Source organism: Jatropha curcas, chromosome 10, assembly GCF_041381405.1.
Source record: "Jatropha curcas cultivar XTBG-Jc1 chromosome 10, XTBG_Jcur_1.0, whole genome shotgun sequence".
Classification (NCBI taxonomy): domain Eukaryota; kingdom Viridiplantae; phylum Streptophyta; class Magnoliopsida; order Malpighiales; family Euphorbiaceae; genus Jatropha; species Jatropha curcas.
Genome location: NC_143160.1, coordinates 3304394 through 3317786, shown reverse-complemented (window position 1 = coordinate 3317786; position 13393 = coordinate 3304394). Strand labels below are relative to the sequence as shown.

Here is a 13393-nt window from a genome sequence, read left to right as displayed (position 1 = left end):
CTATCTTAAAATTTGCCAATTGGAATAGGAAGATCTGGTCACTTTTAAAAAGACATAACTACCCTTTATTTAATATTTCAATCTATTAAAGTCAAAATAGAGAATCCATCTCTATTTCGGAAGTTATTTCAATGGTTGAGATTTTATCGGATTTTAGGAATAAGATTATATCAGCCATTGAATGCACACTTACTTTTATGTATACTACAGTTTGAGCAATCATGTGATGCCACGTGTGCATCCTCATAACTTCTAATTATGGAACGGTATTGTGGGATCACAAACTTGCTTTACATGCCTTTTTTAATAAATGGGAAAAAAAATTATTACTATATAATCCTGTAATTATTATTAATTATTAAATTAAAATATTGGGCTTGCCATCTATTTTTATGGTGATGGGTTAATTGTAATTAAAATAGTTAATTAATTATCCAGCTCATGATTAGCTAAAAATCCCAAAAGATTAAGATATACATAAAGATTAATGTAGGGCAGATAAAGGTAATCTCAAGCAGCTAGAAAATAAAAAATAAAAAATGCGTAAAATAAAGAATTTGATATTTCAAGAATTAATATAAATTCATATATTATCTGCACGAAATAAACATTTGGAGTGTATGCTCAAACCATATACTTAAAACAAAGTTATTTTTCAGATTGCCTAAAATGGATAAATTTGTTTTACTTCAGTTAATCACTGCCTAAATTTACGTAATTTATAATATTTCCATCACAGTTTACTTGGCTTTGAAGAAATGACTCCTCAAAGTTTGAAAATTTATAAAGATTTTCATTTCTCGTTTTATCACGGTTGGCTATTTCAGCTGAATCAGTTTGTATTTTTTTTTTTTTTTTGAGAATAAAACAATTTTTTTTATAAATTTTTAAGCGGAAAATAAAACATAATTTTTAGTACTTGGGTAAGATAAAATGTAATCTTTTATTATGATTTTTTTTTTAAATGTTAAGGAAAAGCACATTATGGCATACCTCTTGTACTTGTTTATATTTAATCTGCAGCTAATATAAATCTTAATCAATTGTTAATTACTTTGTATTTATATTATATTTAATTATATTAATCTTACAACCCTCGATAGATATTTTGTTTAATAATATTAAAATTATTTATAGAGAAAAAAGACATCAAATTTGAACCTCAATTTGACAAAAAAAAAAAAAAAAAGAAAAATATTTACAGCTCGTTTGAAATGATGGATATGAAATACATAAATTCTTCAAAATCTATTAAACATAAAATCCATAGATTTTCAATTCATAAATTTTAAATTTCATCATTTTGTTGTAAAATAAATTTCATGGATTAAAAAATATTTTCACTATAAAATTAAGTTGTTTAATTTTTATCATTAATAAAAAAAATGAAGTTAAAAAATTACTCTTATATGATTGGACTTATCCATCAAATAAAAAAAATACAATAAATCTGTAAAATGTTTAAATTTCACCACTTAAATTTTATTAGGCAAAAAAAAAAAAAAAAACTACCACTATTAAGTAATAAAAAATAAAATGTTGCAGATGTTAGGGGTTAATTTGCTAAAACTTCAAGTTGTCGGGTCGAAAATTAAACAGACAAAATCATTAAGGCTTTCATTACAATTTTAAACAATTTAAGGAATTAACTGGCGGTGCGAGTGGATAAAATGCGAATAAAAGAGGAATGGAAACAAATGAAATCATTTCTATTTTCTCGTTGTCCTCTCCAAAATCTATCTGGTGTCTCCTGGGGTCTCTCTCCTTGTCTGTCGTTTGGTCCGATTCAGAATCTATTTACTGTCGTTTGGTTCTCGATTGTTCAAACTCAAACTGTGTCCGCTTCAATTATGGAATATTGAACCAAACAACTCCCATTTCCCAGTTTCGAGAGCGCGAACCGCAGGCTTTCTTTAGGGTTTTTCTTTTTCCTTCTATTTAGATTACTCCCAAATTGAGACGAAACTATCCCCTCAATTTTAATACGCGCATTAGGTATCTGTTCTGAGCTCAAATTTTGTGCAGGTTTTTCTTTTTCTGCTGAGTGAAACTGTAGAGAACACTGTTATTTATAGCTATGAAACTGTTTACGCTGGAAATAGTGTAGCCAATAATGCCGGGCATCCCTTTAGTAGCTCGCGAAACCTCATCGTACGTTTCTCTTCTTTATAAATTATAAATCACGTGAGAAATTTTGAAGTTTGTTCTCTTTGAGCGGATATGATATGGGGGCTAATAGCAGGTATACAAGAAGCACGGATCAGATGTGCCGTGAAGATGGTCGTATGCATTTATCCGCAGAAGAGGAAATGGCAGCTGAAGAGAGTCTTTCCATATATTGCAAACCTGTCGAACTCTATAACATCCTCCAACGTCGCGCCATAAGAAATGTAAATGTTGCTTAATAGATTTGTATTTCCATGTTTTCAGCATCTCATGTTTCACTTGTATGAATATTATAGAGTTTGGAGTTCTTTTGAGTTTGGAGATTATGACTGTTGGGTGTTATAGATACGTTAGTATTCAATTTCATCTAGTTTGAACCCTTTGGTTTTCTTTTCTCATTGTTGAATTTCCGTGTAATCGGCTAAAATCTTTTGGATAGCAATATGCATTTGCTCCTTTTTCCAATTTCTTCTTGTCGCATATGTCACTCTAATTTTTTTACTTCCATCTTTATTTTTCTGATGTAGCCATCATTTCTGCAAAGATGTTTGAACTACAAAATTCAAGCAAAGCACAAAAGGAGGTAATCATATTTCAGTCTGACTTTTCTTTTTCTAAGTATAAAGGGATCAAATATAAGATAGTTTCTTGACGTTGCATAGAATTATTTGAGAAGTTGGCACTGTGAATGTCGAGGAAAATTGGTTTAGGAGTGATTTCTTTATAAAGTTTTCTTGTTCAGAGGTTATATAGCTTCGACAACTTGCTTGAAGTATACACACACACACATTCACACATACACACGTCTTCCTTTTTCAAGTTGTCTCATGGAGTCTTTGATGTGTTTCATTGGTAATTCACACGAGTTTATTCACTGAGTATTTCCATTTTGTCTTTTCTTATGGTTATTTTATTGCCTAGTAGTTTGATGATTCTGGCAGCTTTTTAGTTGTTGAAATGGTTTCTTTTCTTTAATTAAATTTACAGCGCAAGAAATTAGTTTAATTCCAGCACACAACATTAGCTTGTCACTAAACAAATTTCATTTGGTTGAATGTAGAATACAAGTGACTGTCTCTCTGTTTGTGACTGTGAATGGAAGTGCACTATCTCGTAGTCTGTTTCCATTATACATTTTATTGGCGAGAACAGCTTCAGGCATGGGAGGCACAGAGGTTATTTTTTTCAGTTTTCTATAAAGCCAAATTCATCAAGAAATTGGAATTGTCTCTTGGGTTTACTCATTCATTCTCTACTATGTTGATTTTTTCTTTTTTTGTTCCATTCCAAAATGAAGTATACTACAGTATATCGCTTTCATCGGGCATGTGTGTTGACCAAATTCTCTGGAATCGAGGGAAGTACCCAGGCTCAAGCAAATTTTGTTCTCCCTGAGATTAACAAGTTAGCATTGGAGGTCAAATCTGGCTCACTTGCAATATTGTTTGTTAGCAGTGGTATGCTTTCAAATGATTGATATTTAAGAACTTATCCATGAGCCTCATAAAAAAATTTCATCGGATTGTTTGTTTTTCTTTCAGCTGGGTCCCAAAGTTCAATGCATGGAGTTGATTTGATCAAGGGTCATTCGGGTATGGAATTATTTGCATGTTAGATATGCTTTTGTTACTTAATTGTTTCTTGGATGATAGCTTGGTGAAAAGGTAACAATGTGTGCCTGCTATGGGACAAATTTAGAAATTAACACACACGTTTTGTTTTTTGTTGGTTCCTAAATTTTTGGGATTTAAGGTATAGAACGTCTACAAGCAAGAAAATACATATTGAATTTGTCATGAGAAGTGAGAATAGATAGGATTGCTGTAAATGTGAACATTAAATTTCCAATTTGATGTGAAGAAGCAGATGTGGTATTCAGTAGACACATATGTTAAATGTGCAACTTTTCTCTTGCTAATCCATCTCATGGTTAGTAAAACGTTAACATGCTACACTGTGATCCTTTGAAATTTTTGAGAAGTATTAATATATTATGATTTTTAAGTATCTTCTTGAGAAGTTATGAGCTGCGAAATAATGATATGTTTATGGAACATGACATCTTATAAGTTATAAGCGTTTGTTTTCAAAGAGCTAAAACTTATTTGCTCTCTTTAATCTCAGTTGCTTTATTAAGATACACATATAATCTCTCCCATTTTTTTCATGGCATTTTGACATCCTATTAGATAATGTATGATGTATTTTAGCTTTGATGAAGGTTACAATAAGTCAATATTTCCTTTATGTATTGTTCCTCTGAATAAAAAGCATGCTTTATAGTTTTATGCATGTAAATAATTGTTTGGATTGCCATGCTATGCTGGTTATGGTGTGGTAATTGGTAAAATACAAATATCAAGGAAGTTGTAAAGTTGGATATGTAATCCTGCTCTTTTCTCGAAGAAGTGTTATATTTTAATTTTTTCTATCAAGTATCAAAATTAGTCTCCAGTTTTAATTGGATTTATGACACAGAAAATGTTGGAGGATGCTGCCTATTGGGCACAATACCTCTGGAATCGCTCTATATGTCATGGGAGAAGTCTCCAAACTTGAGTTTGGGACAAAGAGTGGAGGTGCCGTCGCAGGTTGACATGAAATCATGCTTCTTGAAGGTATGGCATTAGGTAACTCTGGATTGGTTATTCCTTTTATATATTTTATGGTAAAGCTCTGGTATTGGACTGCATGCCATGTGTTGGCAGCACTGAAGAACAGTTAACTTCTCCTAAGCTTGCACAATTTTCTCAAATTTTTTCAGTTTGACTTATAATTATCCAGGAGTTGTTTCATTTTTGTCATATATTTAATGTGATGCAGTTGAACTGCTATAGATATCTTATTGTTCATTTCATGCAAATTTTATTTTGTTTTCAAAAGATTCTATTTTTCTGACTTTATAAGTGCCTTTTTGTGTTTCCATGTGCAGTTAAATTATTTGAATGATGAAAAATGCCTTTCAGTTCAAACTCCATATAATTCTGAAACCGTGGTTTGTTCTCCCTTGAACTCTTCATTTTGATTTTGAATTATCTGTTTTAACCCACATTATTTGCTAGATGAACTTACTGACAGATAGTGCTGCTTTTTGGCTTTTTGGTTTTCCAAAGAATATATCACAACGAATACAAGTCAACATTTCTGCAGAAGAGGTTGGGGCCAAGGAAAAATCTCCTTATCACTCATACACATGCAGCGACATTTCTTCTTCATCATTTTCTCATATAATTCGGTAATCCTTGATGTATCATAATTTCACTTTTGTCATCCTCCCTTTCAACTCTTCAATTTCATTCTTGCTTTGTTTCTCCATTCTTAAAGTCTTGAGGTGGTAATGCGTATCTTTGGTTGCATTTCTGTGATTTGGCCCTTTGTGCACTAATAATGTAGAATTAGAACTTATTTGTTACCATTTGAAGTTCCTGATATGATGGCTTGCTGCTCCATGCATGGAACTTTGTCATATTATTACTGTTCATGTTACTATAGAATTGAAAAAGTTTGGTTATTATGTTTTTTGTGTTCCACATATAGTTTTGTTAAGTGAATAACAGTTCCCCTTTGCAATTCTTTCTGCACTATTCTTAGTGTAAATTGAGTTTACACTCTGAATAGGAAAGGTAAGATATGGTGTGTATTATTTATCAAATGTAGATTAGGTTCTCACTCGATGTTTTAATTTTCATCTCCTGTTGGTATTTTGAATATATGAAGTTCTGTGCAGTAGAAAAATTTGGCATTGGTAATATTGTTGTGTATTTGGGTTAATCCTGATTTGAGAATTTGTCTGACAATGTATAACTTATGTTTTCGTAACTTCTATTTTTTAGGTTGAGGGCTGGAAATGTCATTTTCAACTATAGGTATTACAATAATAAGTTGCAAAAGACTGAAGGTACTGTTGATTATTTAAAGACATTCTATTCAATCTTGTGTGATGTCTATTCATTTCCTTTTCCTAAAAGGTGCTTGGTTGTGGAAATGTTTCTGGAGATATGTAATCTCTTCAATGATCAATTGACTTTCCAAAGCAGAGGATTGAACAAATTTTGATCATCAATTGAAAGCCGTATAAAAATATTGCTTTCAGCTCAACTAGTGGACAATAATTGATTTATGCGATTGTAAAATCCTAGTAAGAAGGTGCTGGAATGATTAATGGAATCAGAATCATTGATTTTGAAATCTATCCTGCAGTAGTCTATTTCAGAGTGAAATGGAGTTAGATATTGATCTCAGTAGTGGTCCATTATTGTTTACCTAGTCTCAGTTTGATATAATGTGCTCCTTCAAGCTCAACGGCATTTGCTTTCCTTGATAATTTTTTTTCTAGAATATACACATTGGCCTTGGCAGGTGTCATGAATCAACTAGGAAGCATGTCTAGTTCTTGGGATTGTTTCCTTCCGTTGTCTGAATTTGACTTGTTAAGACTTTTCTATCCAACTTGGCTTATGAAGGCATGGAATATAGTGATTGTTATATATTTATGTATTAGAACTTCATGAAATATTTGGGGAAAGAGCCTGGGTTTATTTTGAGTTAGAATTTTCAATGATATAGTTAATTTTTGAATTTTGCCAGTAAGTTTTGCTGGAAGTAACTAGGTTTCAAATTTTGGCGTGAGCTGAATGATTGAGATCTTCAGCCTTGAAGAAGTATGGATTTCGTTTTTACACATTTCGGTTCCTTGATTTTTGGATATTTTGCTTTTTGGTAACTGAAATATTATGTTACTTTTTGCTTTGGTTTTTGGTTCTTCCTGAAAATGAGATTTACAAATTCTTTTTCTTATTCTTTCTTAACCTTTCGGATCTCTATCTTTCAGTAACTGAAGACTTTTCGTGCCCATTCTGCTTGGTAAAATGTGGAAGCTTTAGGGTAGGAGCATTCTTTGCTTCTTCATTGTACTTCTTTTCATTCCTTTTCCTTCTAATTAGAATCAGATCATAGTTGCTGGAGTTTGTTTTATGATGCTTTTCTTATATTTCTTTTGTTTCCTCCATTTTTCTTTTTGCTGAGCTTTATATTGGACGCTTACATTTTTCTTTTCCTCCCTAGGGTCTAAGATATCATTTGCCTTCGTCACATGATCTCTTCAACTTTGAATTTTGGGTTGGTAATCTTCAGGAATCTTAGTGAATTCCGATCATTTATATTTTCTGGATTATGACTACTAAACTAATTCCTTCGATATTTCGTAGGTAACTGAAGAGTTTCAAGCTGTAAATATATCAGTGAAGACTGATAACTGGAGATCTGAGGTTAGAATATTTTCTCCTTTAATTTGCAATTTTTCTAAGAACAATAATGTTAATTTGTCAGTAATGGCTTCTGAAGACCATAGGTGAAAGTCCCTGTTCTAGGCAAGCATTGTTTATTGCTTTGAATATTCTCGGACTATTTTAAAAGTGCAATCACTACTATCATGAAATCTGAACCATTACCAATTTTCTTTTATAGGAAACTTTGTTTGAGCTTGGCCAACTTTGATGACTAATTATATCTCCTTTAGGAATATATTCATGCAATATGTCTACACCCATTTTACTATTAAGCTAATCCTTCATAAGTAGGTCAATTAGGTTGTTCTTTGTAATCATAAGATTCTCATTATGATAGCAAACATGGTTTAGTCTGTGATGAGTGTATTAATGACCCATGATATATTTGTCAAGCAATGAATTAATTGTAAAATGTGTACACCAATTATTGTCTTGCCAGTGTTCTGTACACACAGACGTTACTTTCCCTGTTTCAAAGGGGAGATTAACTATGGGAAGTTATTTTATTTTCGGCGGGTGGGGGGAGATTCTCATGATGCTCAAGTGGCAAGCCCTTATTTTTATAAATTTGCATAATTACAGAAAATGTAATATCATTTTACAATTTCTGCTATGTATTCATAAGTCATGTATACACGATGAAATAAATACTATTGGAAAATTAGGAAGTACATGCTAACTGCTGAGTATGAAACTGAGGGAAGTGTTATGTGCTCTTGCTAACTGCTAATTATGAATTTCTTCCTACTTGCTGCTCTTGGAATTTATATGCCAACATGTTTTCTTCAGATTGTTGCTGATGGTGTTGATCCAAAGCAACAGACATTTTTCTTCTGGTAAATCAGATTATCTTCCCTGAACTCATAGGCTGGTTTGGCTGTATGTCCTTTTTCTTGATATTTGAGAATATAACGGGTTGAATTGGGTATGTGTATTTATTTGCAGCTCAAACAAACCAAGGCACAAACAAAAACAGGACCTTGTTCAAAATGCAAAGCATGTACATCCATTCATCCTTGAGTCAAACCTGCGCAATGGAGCCCCCAATATCCTTGATAAGGCTGATGGTATGCATTTATACGCCAACTCTGATGGATCATTGATGCTGCCCTCTAATTTGATTATGATAATATTTGAAGAATCAGTTTATGCATGTCAACTATATCCTTTTATTTGTTTTCTTCAATTGATTCGTTGAGGTTTAAATTTGATGAATGGTGACATGCAAGAATTATAAACACTGCAAATATTGGACAAGAAATTGAACTAGAAAACATATAACCAATTTCTCCATGAATGATCATATATCAGTTGTTTGTACATATTCCCGGAAGCCAAATGGCACTGATGAGGGAGATAGGTGGGGTTTTCTATCGTTTGGACCCTCTGAATTTTTCCACCTATTTTCTGCCATCATAGGAAATGGATTGCAAAATCAACATATTTTAGATCATTTTTCATCTAGGGTTTAAAGAACTATTTGAGAGCCATGTGGTGCTACTGACATAAAATGGGAACACAAATGACCGCTATATTTTATTTCTGTTGCATGGTTGTCTTTGCGTGCATGCATAATGTGGATGTATCTAAGATAGTGCCTGATAAGTTTTTTCATGCCTATGAGGAAATTCTTCTGTGTATATCAGTTTTTCTCCAACAGATTCATCAACAGTGTTGATCTGTGGATGATTTCAAAAAAATTTTTATTTGATTTTCTTTTAGTTGAATCTTGTACTTATTTTTTTGCATGGTTCATATCTGATGTTCATATGATGGCTCTTTTGGATGCTTGTATCTCAGGTAGGAAGGATTTGCCTATTGCCAGCTTTGGTGCTGCGTCATGTGCGGAACATGTTCCTTCCAGCTTTGATGTTGTAGGGGTTTCGGGTTCTGCACCACAAGCATATCCTGATCCTGAATGTGTTCAGTCAGCATCTGGAAATAACTTTGCACCCCCTGCCATGTTGCAATTTGCTAAGACAAGGAAATTATCCATTGAACGGTCTGACCTGAGAAAGTATGTTGCAGTTCTTCTATGTTTTTAGCATATTCTTGTTAGTTCTTTAGGCAATGGAAAAATGCATTAATTTAATTGGATGGCCATTGTCAGGCTTTGTCAGGAAGGTAAAGCATTTACTGGATGGTTTAAATGCCATGTGTGTTAGGCTGTAATAGTTGGTTGAGAATAAACTATTGACTTTTTTTTTTGAACTTAATTGACTATTCAGTATACCCATGAAATTGCTGCTACTTGTTTGTCAAATTGCTTGTAACAAGTATGGTTTAATCTAATATGATCCTTTTTCCAGCCGTACCCTCCTTCACAGAAGGCAGTTTTTTCACTCACATAGAGCTCAGGTGTGTAGTGGCTTTATCTTTTGACAAAAGTTTCATTTTTTTTCATTTGTTTTGCTTGCTAATCTATGTTTAATTCAGGTTATCATGCATATTAGGGAATTATCTGCCTTATCAGTGTTTCTTGAAATTGATCAACCCTAGAACTTGAGTTTTGTTTTTGAACTACATATTGCATTTATTTAATTGGAAGAGTTTGACATGTGTGAGCATGTGGCGCGTCCATGCATGTGACATTTTGAAATATCAACTGCTCTTATACTAGAAGACGGTTATTTCAATTTTGATTTGTCTGTACTTGTGTAGTGATATAGATATCATTTACAACATTTTTCAAATCAGAAATACTGCCATGTCCATATTTTTATTGTGGAATTTTCAGTTTAAATTCTATAAAACTGTTGTTGAGTTTATAGATCATGGTTATCTAATTATTTCCTGCTTATCTAAAGCATTTTAGATTCACTTGCCAACTTCACAAGCCATATGAATTATAAAAATTGTGTTTCTCAAATATTGGAAGTTTCTCGTAAATTTTGCAGTCATGTTTTCTTTTGTTTGATTGATTATATGCATCAAAATAATTTGAAATGAATATTTTTATTTTTGTTATTTGTTATTTGAAGCCAATGGCAATTGAGCAAGTATTGTCAGATCGGGATAGTGAAGATGAAGTTGATGATGATGTTGCGGATTTTGAAGATAGAAGGGTATGTTTCATTGTTGAAATATAATATGTTGAAATATGTTTTTGCTTGTAAGTTGGTCCTCTCCATTAGCTTTGGTGACATCTGCTTTATTATGCTGCAGATGCTTGATGATTTTGTGGATGTTACTAAAGATGAAAAGCAAATGATGCACTTATGGAACTCATTTGTGAGGAAGCAGCGGTAATCATCTCTTTATATTCTGTTTTTGATTGTCTATTGATTCTATTCTGTTTCAATTATGGTCTCTCTATGTTTGTTGCTTTTAAGATGAGGCCTGATTTGTCAGGGTGGCGTTATCTTTTGGGTTGATTGAGGTGTTGTTGGGGAGGTATGCAGGGAATTATGAGTCTTTAGTTTAATTGGCTCCAAAGAAATTTAACTCTAACCCTTTGTCTGGATGAGAGTTTTTTTTTTTTTTTTTTTAAGGAAGGAAAATAACTATGAAAATTATCTAGAGAAATGTATTTTCCCTTGTTTGGGAAAGAGGGGAAAAAAATTGAAGTAATATTTCACGCACCCTGGCCACATGTTCTGAATCTCTCCAATTTAGAGAGAAAATAATGGAGGAAAGTGAGAATTTCACTCATTTTTATTAAATTACCCAAATACTCCAAATTAATCAACAAACTTTAATCCTTTCTTAAATATCTCATTATTTAGGTGAGGATATAATTGTCGATTTTCAATAATAACATTTTCTTTTTTCCAATATTTTTCCCTTTCCAAATGAAAGAAAACAATATATATCCAAACATAAGGGTGGAAAATAATTATGGAAAGGAAGTTAACAATTCCTTATTATTTTCCCTATCATTTTCCTCCCTCTCCTTTCCAAACAAAGGGTAAGGGCAAGTGCTCTTCTGAGCAATGGCAAAATCAACTATTGTGATTTGGAGGTCATGTGTGGGAACTAGGGGAATACCCTCCCAGGGGAAGGGGAATGTTGTACCATACTAACCTCCACAGAGTGGGAAGCTTTGTGTACTCTTTTAGAATACTTCTGGACATTTAGCTCTAACTAGAGCCATAACCTGGGGCCTGATTTTTGTCAACTTTAGAGTGACTTGTTTTATTTCCTTGCTCATGTGCTTGACTTTTACGGGTCCTTCAAGTTGAATAACATCCTTACGTGTATTTTTCATCTGGGGCTCTCATTGCTACTCACATGAGTATGGCTTTTATCAGTATGTTTCTTATGAAAGGTTGTTTATGTCACTAGGATACATATTTGATCCAGGCATGTATGTAACTCAATGATGTAGTATTTAGTCTAATCTTTAGCAAGTTGATTCATTTTGGTTTATCTACAAGTTAAAGTTCATGACAAATGAGTTAAAGCTTGCCTTTTAAGATGTTGAAAGGGGCTCCTGCCCTTGTTGACATGTAATTAATTGATTGTTTGCAAATTATTGTTTTAATAATATATTTGTGGTTTCAATTTTGTCTTGTTTTGCATGGGGACAGCGTCCTGGCAGATGGCCATATCGCTTGGGCATGCGAGGCATTCTCAAGATTACATGGGCATGATCTTGTCCGAGCCCCAGCCCTACTTTGGTAATTCAATTATTTCATTTGGGAATTGCCATAATGCACATAATCCATCTAAGTTCCAGTTTAGTTCTTCTCTGCTTTTATAGGAATTTGGTTTTGCGTTGACAGGTGTTGGAGATTATTTATGATAAAATTATGGAATCATGGTCTCCTTGATGCCCGTACCATGAACAGTTGTAATATTACCCTTGAGCAATACCAACAGCAGGTTTCAGATCCTGTGAAAAGCTAAAGAGAGATGACAAAACAAACAAGTTTATTTTTGTTGGTGATCAATGAAATGAGAAGGCAAAGAGGAAATGCTTCCTTATCATTTACCAATGAAAGGCAAGGCGATTCCTGCTTTTTTCGCTCTGGAGGTTTGATGGCCTACTTTGCCTCCTGTCTTCTTGTAATTGTTATGTTGTACCATGTTTTTCCCGATCGATAATCATTTCAAAGCGCCAAAATCATTGAGAATCAATTATTATTATTATTATTATTATTATTATTTATTTATTGGTAATGATTTTAAACCTGCTTTAATTGTCATGTGATTATGTCTACTTGATAACTTTTGCTTATATAGCAGTGTATGTTGATTTACCTGAGTTTCACTTGAACGTGTGTGTATGTACTATTGTTCATACATTAGTTATATACTTTCGCAGATTTTTTTTTTTTTTTTAAATATTTTGAATATCAATGCACATTCTCTCTCTCTCTCATTTATGTATATATATATATTTATATATAATATACTATAAACTGTCTTTTAGTAGTTTAATGAATTCATACTAGCCTGGAGACCATATCAAAAGTAAAAGAAATATACAATGAGCTTTTTTGGTTTTTTTTTTTTTTTTTTTTTTTGCCCTTTCGTTTTCCTGTTTCATTGAATTCCTAGCATTAAAATGGGTGGGTCAAGTGAACCCACTGATAGTCTGATATTGACGTGGCATGGACCCCGCGGTTGCCAATGTTTGATAAAAGACAAGTTCTGACTGAGAAGGTAGTTAGGTTGTGTTGTCGTTTTGCCACCAAACCATCAAAAAACGCTCGCTGAATGTGAGGACTCGCTTTACTCGCCGAGTTCGTTTCATTTCTATTACTATCCGCAAAACGATCTTTTGTCTTTTTTTACTTACCCTGTGCCACGTGTCTGTCTGCATGCCATTTTGCTTTTATTTTATTTTATAAAACGAAAATGCCGTCATAAAGTCAAGACCTCGAGGTCATTATCGTGCCACGTTTTGATGGAAGAGTTATTTAAGGATGTTGTGGGACCCATGAATATTAATTTTAAAAAGGCTGAGCAATGATATGCAAATTATCCTGTTCGAA

At 32.9% G+C, this 13393-nt stretch overlaps 1 protein-coding gene across 1 annotated transcript; it reads left to right on the top strand.

The window, feature by feature from the left end:
* The first annotated feature begins 1698 nt into the window (after positions 1-1698).
* Positions 1699-12595, top strand: EMF2 (VEFS-Box of polycomb protein). The gene is made up of 22 exons (XM_012235120.4): positions 1699-1918; positions 2026-2151; positions 2243-2390; positions 2694-2749; positions 3227-3341; positions 3464-3623; positions 3708-3758; positions 4645-4784; positions 5099-5161; positions 5280-5401; positions 6000-6064; positions 6998-7050; positions 7231-7284; positions 7374-7433; positions 8244-8290; positions 8400-8521; positions 9255-9471; positions 9764-9812; positions 10436-10519; positions 10620-10699; positions 11984-12073; positions 12179-12595. Exons 2-22 carry the CDS (start codon positions 2114-2116, stop codon positions 12300-12302), a joined length of 1938 nt encoding a protein of 645 aa, XP_012090510.1. The 5' UTR covers positions 1699-1918; positions 2026-2113; the 3' UTR covers positions 12303-12595.
* The last annotated feature ends 798 nt before the right edge of the window (positions 12596-13393 follow it).